The 18,206-nt window shown below is 39.3% G+C and overlaps 1 protein-coding gene across 3 annotated transcripts in view; it reads right to left on the bottom strand.

Annotated features, from left to right (window-relative positions):
- Positions 1-16,305, bottom strand: part of DENND1A (DENN domain containing 1A) — a 198,403-nt gene extending 182,098 nt beyond the window's left edge. For all 3 annotated transcript variants that reach the window (XM_054174197.1, XM_054174196.1, XM_054174198.1), the window contains exons 1-2: positions 16,159-16,305; positions 9,374-9,444 (exon numbers count right to left, since the gene is read on the bottom strand). In XM_054174197.1, the coding sequence (XP_054030172.1) occupies positions 9,374-9,444; positions 16,159-16,175 (88 nt within the window). In that variant the 5' untranslated portion in view covers positions 16,176-16,305. The remainder of the gene's footprint in view (positions 1-9,373; positions 9,445-16,158) is intronic.
- Positions 16,306-18,206: the final 1,901 nt, after the last annotated feature.

The following is an 18,206-nucleotide window of genomic DNA, read 5'->3' on the forward strand; positions in this document are numbered from 1 at the left end:
ACTACAACTTAATCCCGCCCTTTATCACAGGCTACTTCTGTTCTGCTATCTCCCCAGCCAACTATTGAAGAAACAGCATAAGATCATTTCAGTTCTGACTGAGCTGTTTCCTATATTTTGGCATCTCCCCCTGCTTGCTTCTACTGTCCTGGAGTCACATTCACAAAAAGACACAGCACATGATTTAAATAACATTAAGTCAAATATGAAGCTTACAAATAGGAAAAGTCTGATTCTACTGTCCACCTATACTGCAGTATTTAATCAGCAATTTTGTCTTCACATTTTTAGCATCTGATTTGAGTCTGGATTAATTATTTTTTATAGGTGCTTTTCCACAGAGCAATGATCTGGTTTTAGAATCTTTGGAACAGATCTCAAGGAACTCAAAAGTATGCTACAGGTCAGCTAGACAAAAGAAAATAATTACTCTTCATTTAAGAGACAAAATCATGCAAGATTCAATTAGAACAAAACAAAAAGATAATGTTACTACTAGTCCTATCCATAACTATGAGGTTACAAAGTAAATGACTCTTCAAAGGAACTAAAGATGGGATTGGGTTATTTCACTAAAATGAAGTGGGAGTTATAAGTGTTAGGGTTTAACTTTACCTCCAGTTGAAAACTTAGCACAAATTTTAAGTGTGGAAATACTTTTGGCTAAAATAACTGAACCCTGTTTCCCAAAAAAAAAACCAAACCAAAAACAAAACAACAAACAAATGACACAAAAATCATCTTCCCAGGAGTCAGTAATCTTTCAGCATTTGGAGAGTTGACAAATGGTTTACCAAAACCAGGAAGGTCTAGGAGAGCCAAAAACCTCCTTACTCATCAGTCAGGATTCAGCAGCAATCTCTTTGCATTCTTTCTCCCCTCTCCCATTATAGCATCCAGTGGAGAGCAGGTGACACACCTTGTTCAAAGATAACAAGTGTGTTTGGCTATTATCAGAACACAATGCAGGTCTTTGATTAAAACATGTCTTACCACTGGTATTCACAAGCACTGCAAAGGGAAGCACACCACGCACTGCCCCTTCACTATGAACCTGCACTCTACAGCATTTCAAGGAGAGTACTGAGGGGTCAGCCTTGCCTCTGGTAGCACAAAACGTGGGAGGTGGGATTTGGTTTGTTTTTTTTCACAACTATTGGTGAAGTAAAACAACAGTCTTGAACTCATTTTTATTTGATAATATTTTAATCTCAAATCATCTTTCTTTCTACCTCTGTTTAAATCTTAAAAAAAAAAACAAACAACCAAACCAAACACAAAACCACAACAAAACCAACAAAAAAACACAAGAAAACCTGACTATGTCTCTTTTTGTTCATGACCAAAAAAAATACCTCACACCAAAGAGAAGCAAACCAATACTGCCTGAGGCAGTCTGATGACAGACCTCTTTCCGAATTAAGAGTTTACATTCCCTTCTTGTAAGAAAGTACCTATAAGAAAATAAGTAATAAAAACAGATCTAGTTTATCTTTTGCTCTACCGAGTTTGCTTTGCTCGCATGTTAAAACAGTGCTGCGGGTACAATTACTGACCTACACATCGACAGACTAAACAGGTACCACTTTTAAACTCCAGTATTGCTATTGGAACCACCCATTGGAAGCATCAGTACAATGGTGGATGGACTCAATGTCAGTCATTCCTGGGACAGTGCTTACAACATTAGGCAAAACTCCTCAAAATTGCTATTCTTAATCTACAGGGAGTCTACTTTAAAGTCATTACTACTTTGTTTCTTTTTCATCTGAATGACACTAATTAAAAGTTCTTTACAGAAATGTCTGTATCTAGACTCACCGCTGATTGCAGATGCATTAAGCTTTAAGCAAAAATTAACACTCATTAATGAGATTACCTGTTGTGATTAAATAAGGACAAACAAAAACAAACTACCTTGGAAATTTCTGTGACCAAGAAGGAACTAAGGTTAAAATTGTTCCCTTTAAATAAAGTCATTCACACAGCCTATAACAATTTTTGACTCTACTCAAAGCAGAATCTCTTTGCAGTTACTGGAATAAGAGCCCTACTCTTAAAGGAGCACATTAACGGAGATTTAATTACAAGTGCTTCATTAAATTCTTAAATGCTTCAAATGCTGAAATATTCCATGTTTCAGTAGTGTTTGATATCTAAATTGGGTATCTCAAGAACTCTTTAAAAAGATCAACCACTCAAACTTCTCTATAAATTCAAGGAAAACTGTAAGTACAGCTAGTGAATGAAAATAAGTTGTTGAAATGACTGGAAAAAACTTCCCTAAAAAAGTTTCAGTTTAGCAGTTAATTTCAACCTGCAGTTAAAAAGGCACTAGCTGTCAGTCAGTTTTCTCACCCAACTCTATCATGAAAAGAAAAACTGACAGATCACAGGAGCTTGCCTTTGTAAACCAATTCGGGAACTTTCATGCTTCTTATTTGTTAGGTTAAAGGTTAAATTGCTGACCTCTGCCCTCCTGCTTAGCAGCCTTTCCCTTTTTCTGTAAAGCTTTATTTTGGAGCTGTATTTACATGGATTAGTCTCTTTTCACGCTAAGAAGGAATCTGTTCACAGCCAAAGCCTTAGTTCTGGTTGTACAAAAAGCAGTCACAATTATTCAGCAGCAGACAATGACCATATTGTGGATTTTAAAAAAAAAGGAAAAAAAAAAACACCTCAGCCATGGCAAGTTCTGTCCTTGCTGCACAAAACAATAGAAGAAAAATCTTATCAAGCATTCAAGAGAAAGCAAACAAAGCAGGCCCACTGTGAACTTGATGAAGATGTCAAGCTCCTTTAAAAAAATATAAATCAACAAAAGAGTTTTAAAGTCTTGTGAGTTAGACTTTCTGTGCTGAATTTTTCTGTCTAGTTAAATAGTGCCAGAAGTAGCAATATAGCAGAGACTAGTAATTACTTCTGAAATAGGAAAGGCTGTAGACAGAAATAGTTAAAGCATGAAACAAAAAGGACAAATGGATACACAAAATAACTTACAGAAATGGAAGAATATTTAATTATACTTGATATTAACATTTGGGGGGTTATTAAATGCAGCATCACCAGCTAAGAACACATTAAAAAATGTGTTAGACAAAATTCATGATGAACTGCAGTATAACAGATTCAGTATTTTTTCATAAAGTGATCTTCCCTTTGAGTTATGTATTTCATTTTTACTGTAAAAGCCAAATTGTAAACTGCCTTCAACCAAAACAGTGCTTCATATCTCATCTGGACACTGCAGTCCCAGTAAGAGCTTTGTGAAAATCTTTCAGCTTGTTTGGACTTAGAAGAAAAGGGATCAAATGGAAACAAAGAAACAAAGCAGCAACTTCGGAGCATTCCAAGTCACAAATACTATCCAGCTACTTAGATTTGATTACTCTTGCAATCCTGCTTTAGGAACTTGGATGTAGCACCATAATACCGTGAAGACAGTATAGGATAACTTGTGATACCTGAATCACTGCACATGTTCCACTGAAAGCCACTATTTAATGGAGAGACACCTGAATTTTGCACTTCGTTATTCCTAAGTCTTCAGCATGTTATCTGTTCCTCAGAACAAAACTAGCAGACTTCAACCAACAAAATGTCTTCACCTTAAAACAACAACAAAACAAACAAACAAACAGTTGCCAAGAGGTGCATGGGGAAGGTTTATAAACTTCTGAATGACTACATCTTAAATTAATCCTGTTCCAGTAACTGCTTATGTTCAAGAAAAGACTTCATCTATATGGGAGATACCATTCTACTACATAGAACTACAACATGTGACAAAATGATAATGAGAAGGAGTAGCAGTATGTCTATTTTGCAGAGACAGAAACCTGCTAGTTCTCTCTACCTGTGAAATTTTTAACACGGAAACCATAGTGACAACTGTAGAATAATTTCAGGACCCAAGCACATCATGACTTCTCCCAGTAGAGTTAAGGGCTTAGATTAGTTTAAGTTATAACGTTTGTGATCTACTGGGAAGGGGGGGGAGAGGGAGGGAAAGAGCTATTACAACACAAGGCTAGAACATGAAAAGTAAAGAAGGAAGTACTTAAACTACTCACAAGCCTCTAGTAGGAACAAGATTAGTAGTACATGCTACTCTCAGAGCCAATTCAAATGCAAATTTCATCCTTTCTCTCAAACAATGATAAACTACCTCAGAGTTAATAGTTTCCTTCTAAGATTCATCTCCCTTTTCAACTTAGTGGTATGTTTTCGAGAAAAGAAAGCAGCACATGGCGAGTCTTAAAGCAAGACCTTTTAAATTCTGTCATAAAAGTAGTACAAACTACATTTCCTTTACTAATCCAGTGAACATTTGTTAAACTCTAACACTTACACTTTGTCCATGCTATCACATTTAAGCTTCCAACTTAGCATAGGTTTTTTTTTTTAAAAAAAAAAAAAGAAAAGAAAAAGAAAAGAAATCCTTTAGCTGTACTAAACCATTTTTTCCTTGAACACACAGCAAGAATTTATGCTATACTCACAAAAAGATGAAAGATGAGGTCCTTGGAGAGAAAGGCCTTTTGGCACACTACATGGTAAAGCTACAGATTTGACATACTTTTATAATGTCTGCTTTGGCGAGAACACAAAAACCCCACACAAAAGCATGCTACATCCTCCCAGACAGGGGTTTAGGGGGGTGTCTTACTCCTGTGAGCATTTACTTTCAAATGTTCACACTTTAGAGACTATTTTGATCGGTTACTTTAGACTAACAAATTCTCTTTTTCTGCATGAACAGTTTGACAGAGTATAATTCCCTTCATAACCCCATCTAACAAGAGGATCTTTGGCTGAGGTCCAGAGAGATCCTTAAATTTGTTACATCATATTTCTGATGATCTGCAGCAGTTTTAAGATTATGAAGTGCTTTGAAAGTTAAAAGAAAGATTTTGTAAGTAGTTAGCATGATATCATTTTATTTAGATAGGTATTTAAACTAAAATTGCTGGTAGATTCTTTCCACTTCTGCATCTCAATATAACAAAGCTATCTTTTAGCTAAGGCTTAAACAAAAAAAAAAAACACACCAACCAAACAACTCAGTTCCAGTGCACTTTACTCTATTTGAAGCATACAATACGTCCACAGCATAGAACTGTCTAGAAGTGCTTAAACTAAGTCTCCAAATAAGACCTATGAATATAACAAAAACACAAAGACAGCTTTTAGATAAAACTGAATACCAGAAATACACAATTCACCAACACTGAACACAGATGATCATTAGTTCTAAGCAATCTAAAAGGGAAAGGACAAAGACCATGGCACAGCTGATCCAGGGATCATTTCCTTTCTTGGTTCATGTGTTTCATTGTGATTTGGCAGAGTTCTACTTTTCAGCTTCTTTGGTTTCAAAGTTTTGTCTTCATATCTCATGAACAGTATGAAACAGTTTGGAGGGTACCTTAAAGATCATCTAGTTCCAACTCCTCTGGCATGGGCAGGGACTCCTTCCAGTAAACCAGGTTGCTCAAAGCCTCATCCAACCTGGCCTTGAACAGGGGGCATCCATGACCTCCCTGGGCAACCTGTTGCAGTGTCTCACCATCCTCACTATAAACATTTATTTCCTAATACCCAGTGTAAATCTCCCCTCTGCAAACTTAAAGCCATTACCTCTCATCCTATCGCTACAGCCCCTGGTAAAAAGTCCCTTCCTGGCTTTCTTGTAGGCCCTCTTCAGGTACTGGAACGTCACTATAAGGTCTCCCCAGAGGCAGGCTGAACAGCCCAAACTCTCTCACAGCCTGTGCCCACAGGGGAGGTGCTTCAGCCCCCCTTACCTCCATGGCCTTCCTCTGGGCCCACTCCAGTAGTTCCATGTTCCTCTTATGCTGAGGGCACCAGAACTGGATACAATACTCCAGGTAGGGTCTCACAAGAGCAGAGTATAGGGGCAAAATCACCTTCCTCACATGGCTCATCACACTTCTTTTGGAGCAGCCCAGCACACAGCTGCCTTCTGGGCTACCAGCAATCATTGCCAGTTCATGCTGATTTTTTTATCAACTGACACCCCCATGTCCTTCTCCTCAAGACTGCTCTTGAGCCACTCCTCACACAGCCTATGCCTGTGCTTGCAATTGCCCTGACCCAGGTGCAGGACCTTGCACTTGGTCTTACTGAATTTCATGAGTCTGACTCGGACCCACCTCTCAGGCCTGTCCGAGCCCTTCTGGATGGCTTCCCTTCCTTCCAGCATGTCAGCTGGATCACACAGCTTGGCGTCTTAAGACATTCATGAAGCTTACGCTTCTACAAATCAAATCTTAGAATCATAGATTAGTTCAGGATGGCAGGGACCTCAGGCAGTGTCTGGTCCAATCTCCTGCTCAAAGACAGGACAAGTGTGAGGTCAAACCAGGTTGTTCAGGCTGTCATCCAGATGGGTCTTAAAAACCTCCAAGGACAGCGATTGCACCTCTCCGAGTGACCTGGTCCAATACACAACCATCCTCACAGTGAACACATTCCCATATTCAGATAGAACATCTCTTGCTTCAGTCTATCCTCCTGCCATGCACCACAGAAGAGCCTGGAAATCTCATCTTGATGAGCTCCTCATAGGTATGAAAATCTATTCCAGTTCCCCAAAATCTTCACCTCTCCCCACAGTGCAAGTACTCCAGCTTGCTCACCATCATCCCAGTAGTCCTCCATTGAAATTGTTCCAGTTTATTGCTGTATTTCTAGAGCCCAGAACAGATTTCATTCTTCTGAAGTCAGCTGTATTGATTACTAAGAGGAAGCCTTCTACATCAAGCATTAGAGGAGGCTGCCCAGGGATTTAAAAGATGTATAGATGTGGTGTTGAGGGACATGGGGTGGAGGCAGATTTGGCAGTGTTTGGTTTACACTTGTTCTTTTCCGAACTAAACATTTCTGTAATTCTGTATGATAGTCAATGTTGCTGCCTTCTGCTGCCTTGCTGCTTTCATTCATTTCAAAAGTTATTAACAAAATAAACATTAAATGCATTAATTGCAATTCCTAGCAACTACATGAGCAAGAAAACTACTTGAATCGCTAGCTGACTGTCAGAAAGAAATAACACAAGTCAGTATTCTCCCCTTTCAGCAAGACACAAGTGAACTAGGAAATACATTAAAACTTTTAGTTGCCATTTAGTTGATATTTGATTTTAGTTGATATTTAACAGTCATATAAAAACATCCTTTACTGCTTTTTCACTTTCATTTTTCCCATTCTTCTTCATCCCACTGTGGGAGAAAGGGAGCAAGTGGTTGGGTGGAGCTTGGTTGCCAGCTGTTTTTAAACCACAACAGCTACACAAACTTTTGCATAAACCAAAACAGACATATTTTACCATGACACAAGCCACAAAACCTCCCACACTAGGATTGATACAGCTTTGAGGCAATTCATTTGCCCCAAGACTATTTCAGAAGACCAATACAGAATTAAGAGCATTGTAAGTGATCAAGAGTGCTATTATACTAGACAGCTTCAAAAACCTTTGTCTTAGTTAATTTTGCAATCCATTACATGGAAATAAATAGGTTCTTTTAAATGCCTGATAATTTGCTCCTTATACACCTTTTAAACACACATTTTTAACAATAACTGCTGCATGTCTTGCAACACATTCCATAACTGCAGAAAATATTCCCAATCTTCTGGCATAGTAGAGGAGTAGGAAAGACTATGTGGAGGTCTCTAGGTCTATATTTCTAGACTGGTGATCTGCCTGAGATACAGGATGGCTGTTAAAGAACCAAAGAAGAACTCTCATTTAGAGCAGGACAAAGTATTTGGGGATATGCATATCAACAACTTCTGAGAATGAAAAGCACCTCTTAAATATTAAAAAAAAAAAAAAAAAAAGGGGAAAAAAAACTTTTTAAAGATACTTAAAGAAGAATAACTTTGGAATATATGAGTTGCAAAACTATTATTAGAACAATTTTTACTCACTAAAAACTATTTCTGAGGATTTTGCACCTATAAGTGCATATAACAAACCCAAAAACACAACTAAATGAAACTCCCACAGAATCAGTTGGTTTATAGAACAAAATGCATACTAAATTCTCCAATTAAAAACCTGTAAAGTAGTTTCCGTGCTTTTTAACCCACCTTCCCACAGCAGGGAATTAATCCCTTCAGGGGGATGCAAACAAACTTCAAAGAGAAGATTATACCCAGACACTAGTACTGTACAATGTAATGTTTATGGTCAAATTTGTTCAGATTTTCTGGCAGTAGAATCCAGGTCAGATGTGCAGAAACAAAGACTAGTTATTAAAAGGGCTCCTGCAGTTTCATCAAATAGTCATGATGGCATATAGGAGTAGGACAAGCCAAAACGGTATTCCAACTACAACTCCTATGGAGGCTTTGGCAGCAAAGGAAAGAGTTGCAGCTATTTGACTTTTGCTGATTGTAACAAACCTTCTCCCAACAAAAAAAAACCCCACACCCACAAAAAACCCAACCAAACAAAAAAACCCACACCCAGATGTAAAAGGAGGTATAAGGCTTTCCAGCCAATAAGATATATAACCCCTTTCTGTTGGTTCATTATACCATATTGAAAATACACAGGATTATTTCATAAAAGAAATACTACTTCACTATAGGATGATTATTTAATTTTGATGTCCCTCCTTTTCATAACAGTCTAGAGACTGAGTTCATGGAACATCTTGAAATACATTCTGGGGTTATGAATTTCAGCCTCTGCTTTTCCTGATTATTTGAAAAACTGCAATCAAAAATTCACAAATACTTACATGTTGGTTTCAATATTTATGGGACTTCTCTAGCATAAACATAGGAATATTTGTCCAAAATAACATTACAGAAAAATACTTCTATAATTATGGTTCAAGAACAATGTTTGGTAAAGCCACTAAACTAAATCATAAGTTTCATTCCTTCCTTATTTCTAGATAAAAATCCCATGCTCAAAGGAAGAATTCTGGGAGCAGGTAAAAATACTTTTTCAGACAAGTAAAAAGAGGAAGTAAAAATAAATTCTACATGGTAAGTTTTAGAGTACTTTCTAGTTTAACACTACCCACTAATTATATAAACAGTAAATACAAATCTGAAAATGCATTTACCTTTCTAAACTAATAAAGTAACAATTTCTATTTTAAAAGACAAAAAAGGCAAAACAAAGAAATGAGAAAATTGATCAATTGGAGATGAAGGCCAGAGTCTCTCATTATTAGTCCCAACTGTTAAAGGTTACACAGAAGCAATGTTTAAGGTATCTTTAAAAGCTAGAAGAGCATAATATTAAATACACTTCATTATCTCCCAATATATGGCTCTTAAGAACACATTAACCAATAAATAAGAAGAATTTCAGTGCAAACAGTACCTTTCCCAACGCAACTGATTCCCGAATAGGCTACCTCTGCGTACACTTCAAAGGTAGTTTCTGGATTTTGTCTGAAAGAAAAAAGCAGTATTTAGCACACTGAGAATTTTTTTTCAAGTTTGCTTCAATTACTCAGTCAAAAAAGGTCCTCAAAATGCAGATACAACCTGATAAACTAAGTTTGTTTGATAGTCTGTGATGATTTCACATCCGATCTTTCTGCCTTACTGGTAGGTAACAAGATACAACTGAAGCTCAGATGAGTCACTGTGAACAGGGTGTCTAACAAACTTCCACAGAGAAAAAAGAAGAATCTTTAAGTCACTTTGATTATTGCAACTACTCTGCTTTCCCAGATATCAAAATATGACAGGCCTATCATTCAGAATTTTGCTGGAAAAGTAAACCCATACCTTTCATATCACTTTCCAGAATGCTACTCAGAGAAACAACAGTCATTTCAGTCCTTGGTCATAATTCCAATTTTGATTCCATGTGCAACTTGCAATAGCAAGTCTTTTTATTTCACTTTTATGTTCAAATGAGAAAGTAAATCACCTGTGTGCTAAATACAGAAGGTTTTTTCAGGGGGGAAAAAATAATCCTGAATAATCAGGATTTTCTCTTCACCAAACTGAAGAGTAATGCTGTCAAATATGGGACAAACAACCAAGATGCGTGTTTTCTTTACTGTGACCCTTGAGTTCAATTTCATTATACCTATTTACTCAAGAAAAAAGGAAAAAAACAGAAGCTGCAGTCAAAAGGATGTAAAGTTATTTTATGCATACATTTCCTCTCTTCAATAAATGTTTCACCTCACAAGACTTCCGAGTCAAATGCAGAAAGCTGACAGATGTGCAAAATAGGGAGAGAGGTGTGAAAGGTAAAAATTATATCAGATTCAACTAAAAAAAGTAAACGTTGGAGGAAAGAGACTTACTCAGCTTCAGAGCTGTAAATACACCAGAAATAAAAAGTTAATGATATAAGACTTGGGGGGGGGGGGGAGGGTAGGGGCAGGGGGAAAGGTGTAGATTTTCAGTTCATTGCAATGTAACTCCATAAGTGAAGCTCTGGAATTGCATTGCATAAGCATGTCATGGCAGCAGGTGATTCTATAAGGGAGCATATTTTGAGTTAGATTCTTTGGTCTAACAATTTCAGCTACTCCAAAATTTGAGATTTAAGAGAATCACACATTAGACTGTAATTGTTTAGTTATCAAAATAAGGATTTCATAAGTCTGAGCATGTGACACTTTATTCTTAGATTTTCTGGTTAAAACCGAGAATCTAAACTGCATAATTACTGCTCTAAATTTATGTCTGCTTGTGTAGTGATATTATCTCCTGTGTGTTAATGTAAACTAAAGTTAGAAAATTGTTGAGGTATAATTAACTTGTGAACTTTGTTAGCTGCCTTACAGTTAAAGATTAAAGTAATTATAAAAAACATACACACACACACAAATTCCCACCTGAATAATGATTTTAAAAACTGAAGCTCATCTCACCCAGCACCTCAAATCAAACATATAAACATGTCAAGGAGTTCAGCCTACTCTTCAGAGAATTTCTATCATTTTTTAATCCTAGTTTAACACCAAAAGGAATCAAACAAAACATTTCTAACCGTGCCACAGGACTACTTAGTGTAACTCAAGTGACTTTAAGCCAAAAGCCCACGCCTATTTAAATTGACAGAAAAGCTACCATTGGCTTCAGTAACATAGGATCACATTCTACAGTTTCACAGAGCACCTCACAGGAGCAACAATATGGTTCACAATTCAATTAATGTTAATTTAATTTGCTACCAGTTCCCAACTGATTCACTTTATGTAGCCATTTTTCAGAAAAAGACACTCACAAGTTAGGAGAAAACTAAAACCAACAAATCAACTATTAGTTTGCAGTATAAAACAAATGTGCATAATTTTCTCTGTGCTACTTAAAACTGCTACACATAGTCTGCTTCAAATATTGAGATTCTTAGCTACACTCCTACAATCATGGTACAGGATGAGGATGAAATTGTGTCCATGTTAATGCCACAAACATATTGCTGTGCAGCCTTACCTTACTCTTCTTGTTTATGTCTTTATTTTTAGCACCTTGTTTCCTTAATTAAAAATTTATAAGTTTTATAATATTTTTACAGCTAATGGATAAAATAACAAACACCTTTTTAATATTATGTTAGCGTCTGTGTTCAAGTTCTTTAGTGAAAACATCGTATAACACAGCTGACAAAAGCACATACTATACACCAAAACTTTCAGACAAAAAGACATCACATTTTGTATTCCATGACAAACGTCCACTTATTTCTAGGAACAGCGAAATTAAAGTAGCTTTGCCAAGCCAGAAACTCTGTATTAAAGGCTGCATTCAACAAGCTAACACCTCAGTATGAGAATGAAATCATTGTTGAATTCTGAATATTTAATAACTTCTCTATGGAATTAAGGAAACAACTCACTGTAAGAACTTCATACTGTTTGCAATTATAGCACAAACATGCATCATAATATGTATATTTTGCAGTCCATGTTTATGATTAAACTACCCTGCAGATATCTAATGCCACCTGTGCATTGTCATAAAATCCCAACCCACTGAAATCATCCACAGCATTAGAACCCTAAACACACACGGTTTTCTTTCCTCACAATAATCGCTTAAAAACCAATGGTCACTTATCAAGTGAACATATACAAGCAATCAAAGAACACATAGGACATGCATGTACAAAAATACCTAGCAATTCTTCTTTGTAAACAGAAATTTAGCAAGGAGCACTACGAGAACAGACTGCTTCTGTGATAAATGCTAGTTGTATGAATTACTCAAATCTCTCTGATGTAGAAACAGCTTTGGTAATCAAAGTAATCCATAACAAATTCAATTTTACATTGAAGTAACATAACACTTCAAATAACATATTTATGTACTTTTTACAATCAAAATTATTAGTTTTCACCAAACTGCAAGAGATTTGTACACAGTAGAATTAAAGTCTTTTGCACAAGCTGCATGTAGTACAGAACTCCATACCTTACATATATAAAGCCTATTTCAATTCTGACAGGAGCATTATTTTCTAAACATAAGAAAAAGAAATCATTCTAGTATCATTCTACTTAAAAACAGAGGCATAAGAGAGGAGTCTGACACTGCTGATAATTGTCTTGTAACCAGACACAGTTGCCCAATTGTTGCAGAAAAAAATTTACTAGCAGAAATCAGAAACTGCACCTCAAAACTTGATTAATTTGCATATACTTAAGTATTTCTGCCTGGTATTCTCCATGCAGATAATATTACATTTTAGTATACAGAAAAATGTATGTTAAATATCTGAAAGTACTCCTAGATTAGTATGAGGGATCTCTTCTGCCACCACTAAACTACAACCACCTCTGGAAAGGAATACGCCAAGTTTTTTACAGTGCAGTGGAATTTTGTTGAACAGATTTTGTATTATCAACACATTATTAAGGAAAAAAAAAAAAATCTATTTTCTGAAGTCTTGAGTACTCCAGAATACCCAGAAGTGATGGTAGTCAGGTTAACTCGATACTATTAACTATTGTTCTATACTATAAACTGAAATAGACTCCTATGTCCCATTGCCTTGCTGTCACAGAGTGCCTTGTACATGCTGTACGACAAGCTCCACAAAATGCTTAACCCAGCAGTGTAACCCAATAGCCAATTAACTTTTTTTTTTTCTTTTTTTGCTTGCAGCTATACACAAGTCAAAAGCTTACAGGATTGCTGGCGACTTCTTGATTTCTTTCACTTCAGTCTGATACAGCTACCAATAATTTTCTCTAATCAGCCTTTCACTGAGATGACTCATTTCTATACATCCATCAAAAATACAACTGACACATATGTCCAGGTTTCATGCAGAGTGTATCACAGCGTGTGCAACTCATCATGTGCCAAGGAATTTTACATCCCTCATAATTATTAATCTATGGCAAGAAGCAAGAAATCTGACTAATGGATTTTTGCTAGGGCTCCAACACATACTGACACCACTAAAGGAGGCACACCTTACTATACCAAATTATAAAACAGTGTTCACATTAACACTCCCATCTACCCCAATAAGGGAGCTACTTGGCAATCCAGCTCAAAAAAGCAGACCAGGAAAACCTATTCCTTAGGTTAGCTCCCTCTTTACATATTTCAAGATTATTTTGAAGTATTGCACTTAGCCTACTTGGGTGCAGTGTTCTGTCCAAAGTGGAAAAAAGTTAACTTCTTGATTGTCACTCAAGGCAAAGTTGCTTAACCACACAATGGACAAAATGCTTTCTCACAAGGTACAAGAGGAATGAAAAGTAATGCTCACATAACCTGTGTTATCCTGGTGACACAGAAAGACCCAGGCTCTGTCTGCAATCTTGAAAGACTTTGCACAGTAAATCCCAAAGTCCACCACCTGTAGTAAACACTTCCTAACTGCTACTCAAATGAGGCTTCCAGTTTTAGTGTGTTATCTGAGTGATTACATTTATGTTCCACAAAGTGTATGTAAAGCCAAAGACAGTAAATTCAGCTTGTGGATTCAGTACATCCACAAAAGCAGATACATTTTAAGTGAGTGCCAGCCTTTTAACAGATTTAAGAATAAGGTTATCATAAGAAGTCACAGAATCACAGATGATTAGGGGTGGGAAGGGACCTTGAAAGATTATCTAGTCTGATCCCCCTGCCAGAGCAGGATCACCTACAGTAGGTCATATAGGAAGGCATCCAGGCAGGTTTTGAAAACCTTCAGAGAAGGAAACTTCACAACCTCTCTGGGCAGCCTGTTCAGGTGCTCTGTCACCTTCACACTAGAAGTTTTTCCATATGTTCACATGGAACCTCCTCTTCTCCATCTTATACCCTTTGCCCCTTGTCCTGTCATTGGACATCACTGAGAAGAGCCTGGCTCTGTCCTCCGAACACTGTCCTTCACATTTTTATAAACATAAATGAGGTCATCCCTCAGTCCTCTTCTCTAAGCTAAAGAAATCCAGCTCCCTCAGCCTTTCCTCACATGGGAGATGTTCTGCTCCCTTTAGCACTGCACTCTTTCAAGCAGTTCCCTGAGGTCCTTCTTGAACTGAGAGGGCCAGAACTGGACACAATATTCTAGATGTGGCCTCACCAGGGCAGCGTAGAAGGGAATGAGAACCTCTCTCGACCTATTAACCACATCTCTTCTAATCCACCCCAGGATGCCATTGGCCTTCTTGGCCACAAAGGCACATTGCTGGCTCATGGTCATCCTTCTGCCCACCAGGACCCTCAGGTCCTCTTCCCCAAGGCTGCTCTCCAAAGTCATTTCAGATCACAATACTGACCCAAGCAATGACGGCCACTGCAAGATCTGAAAGTGCAAGTTACAGCTATACCCTCCTCTGCTGTCAAAACAGTAACAATTTTAGGTTCTACCAGTATCTGAATGTAAGACAAATGTAACTATTTTCTCACATTTTGACTTTTTTTGTAGCAACAGTTGAGAACCCATATACCAAAGGAGTGCAAAAATTATCCTCACTCACAACATCTCTGGAAGAAGGAATGTTGCTTTGGGGCACCAACCAATCACCTCAGTACTATCACTACATGCACTCATCATCTGCTTACCTTTTCCTAACACTTGCCTGGATAGATACACACTTATATCCAGCCTATGGGCTTGGGAACAGGAAGATGTGTCATCAAGGACCACAAACTGCTTTTCTTCCAGCCCCATATTCAAGTTAAACAGGTGAGAAGGTAAAGCCCTATGTAATTTTGAAGACAGTGTGTTCAAGAAGGAAAAGCAATTGCTCAACAGCACCTGCTGAAACTACTGAATGAAATACAATCTAACAGGATCTCTCCGCTATATCATCCCTTTCCCGCAGAGAGATGTCAGCACTCTCTGCTTGGTGATAGCTTTATTACACATCTACCTGTCTCAGAGGAACAGAATTTGCCTGGAACAGCATACAAATGAACTGAAATCTTTAATGTGACAATACCAAAAATACTAACAGGGCTTATCAATAAACTAGCCCACACTTTTGTGAAAATTCAAAAAACACCGAGGGCATGGAGTTCCAAACCCAACACATTGATCACTTGCATCACTCCTCTCCTTCCCCTAAATTTCATTGTTAATGCACTTTTAAGATACCAGAATTAGACTATCTTTCCTCTAGCACACTCCAACCCAGGCAAGGAAGCTTTGAACTCTCTCGACCCCACCACACCCCAAAACAGACGTCACCTCTGCGGGCAATGAGGACTTTCCCACTCCAGCAGCCCCAGCACTCCTTCAGGCCTGCACTGATAAAATTGAAACTGCCTTCACAGCCTGGCCCTGTGCCTACCATACGGAGAACTGCACACAGGGAGAAAGAATACTACAGAGCATGGCTGGGTCTGAGGGCAGGAAACACATTCCCCTTCTCAGGGCAGAGGGGACGGCAAAGCCCCGCGCCCCGGGGTCCTGCCGCTGAGTTGAGGTTTGACGGCACGGGGCCCGCCGCCCTGTCGCCTCCCCCTCCCCGGCCCGTGAGCTGGCCTGAGGGGGTGGGAAGCACACTTCCCCATTCTTCCTCCCAGTCTTTCCCGCCCTACCCCGAGGCCTGTAGGCTCGGCCGGGCTCTCGCCCGCGCGGCCGCACACGGAGCTGGAGGGAGGGCGGGGAAGTCCCCTTCTCGCTCTCCAGAGCCCTCCCGCTTTCCTGAGGGCCTGCGAGCGGGGCTGGAGAGCTCCGGGGGCACTCACTTGATCCTGGATCCCATGGTCTCTGGGGGGCCGCATAGGCCCTGGCCAGAGAGAGAGAGAAAGGGGGCAGGGGGCCAGAGCTCGGTGGGCTGCACTCTCTCCGCCGCTCGCCCCCTCACTCCATCTCAGCCGGCGCCGCCGTCGCCCCAGCCGAGTCACGGCGTGTAGAGGAGGCTGCCGGGAGCTGTAGTGCGCCAGGGCCGCACGGGCGGCGGGGCGGGCGGAGCCAGCGGCAGGCACGCACCGAAGGGGCCGCCGCGCGCCCCGCGCTCTTGGCAACGCGCGCAGCGCGCGAGCCCGACCCTTCTCGCCGCCGCTCCCCTCAGGGCGCCTCAGCGACCGCTCCTCAGCCGCCTCGCGCTCTCGGCGGCAAAAAAAGGTCCCCAAGCAAACAGGAGCGTCGAGAGGGCGGCTGAGAGGGGTACTCGTTTCCACTACTCAGTCGTGGAAGAGAGTGGCCTCCCTGCCTGTCGCTGTGCCTTGGATTCTGTCAGGGACTGAACCGTCAGGCACCCCCTGAACAAGGGGCAAATGCGCCACAAGTATGGCTAGAGTCTGTAGCAATCCACGGGGGACTGGTGTCCAGACCAGATGAGGACCAGAGCTGTCCACCCTGGAAAGCCCTGTAGAGAGGTGAACCATCCCCATACGGATGGTGCCTGGCATGGCAAGAAATCGACTGGAGGCCCAGCCAGAAATAAGTGCCCGACGGCTAGGGACTACAGGAGTCAAAAGGTAAAAAAGGCAGAGAGGGGCTGTGAACTGGTACTCGTGCAAAGGCCTTTTTTGGAAAATGGATTGACGTTAAACTTAAGAGGTTGAGCCAGAGACAGTTTTAGTTTTGCTCCGTTCTGTTTAGTGTGCTTTTAAAAGATTTGGTAAACTTACTACAGAGTCAGTAAATGTTTCAGGGGCACGGCATAATGTGCTGGAATGCTTTATATTTGATAGTTTTTAGACTGGACATACTAAGGAATAAAATGGTAGGTGATTCAAATGAGCAGTTTAAATCCTTTCACAGAGTAAATGCATTCTTAGGAAGTAGGCATTCACCCCAGAGCGGAGAAAGTATGGTATAAATATTGGATTTCAGGCGTGAGACTGAGAGATTTTGATAGCTGAGTTGGTGGATGAACTGATAGTGGCTGATAACTAACAAATGCCAGGAAAAACAGCTTGCAAAATTAGCGCTGGGTAATTGCCTTTAAATATGTCTCAGTGAAATATCTATTTTGTAGGTGACTGACTTGTAATGAGTGTGTTTTCCTACCCTTGGGGGAAGAAATTAAAATATCCGCCCCATGTTGGTACCTGTTCGTAAACAGTTTCTCAACCTGGATCACATGCGTGTGCATGCTGAAACTGCTGGGCAGGAAATATTACCACTACAAAGGTTATGTGATAAGCATGAGATACTCAATCTGCAAAACAGTATATTAGTGTATTTCAAGAAAAGGGTGACCTACCTCAAGCTCACAGTTAAAGGAGTTTAATTAATAAAAATAATTAGGAATGTGTATAGAAAAAGGTAAGGTTTTGTCCAGAAGACACACTAATGGGTCTGGTAACACAAACATAGCAAATTCACTCTGTGGAAACTTTATTTTAAAAGACTGCCTAGTGAAGCAAGTGTGAGCTTCTAAATCTAGTAATGCTGAGACAGAGGAAAACAGGTAAGGAGAGAATGAGTGGCCAGAATTTCTCCTACTTATAGGATAAAACAGGCACTCAATATGGAATTAGTATGGTATACTCTTACTTTACTCTGTATATGTAAAGCAAGTAAACTCAGGTACATTCTGGACTTCAGTGCCTGGATACAGAACACAGCTTGTACCTTCCAAATGGCAATAATAAAATAGAATTCAGTCAATATTTCAGAGACTGCATATTTAAATATGTGTTCAAATTGAAAAAAAAAAAAAACCAAACCAACAAACACATATATTTTCTGTGTGAAAATGGTAAAAGACAATGATGCTAATCATGATACAGACGATCCTGTCCAAGTACAGGAAAGTTCTCTATGTACCTAATACTAATTAGTG

This window comes from Dryobates pubescens, chromosome 29 (genome assembly GCF_014839835.1).
Source record: "Dryobates pubescens isolate bDryPub1 chromosome 29, bDryPub1.pri, whole genome shotgun sequence".
In the NCBI taxonomy this organism is placed as follows: domain Eukaryota; kingdom Metazoa; phylum Chordata; class Aves; order Piciformes; family Picidae; genus Dryobates; species Dryobates pubescens.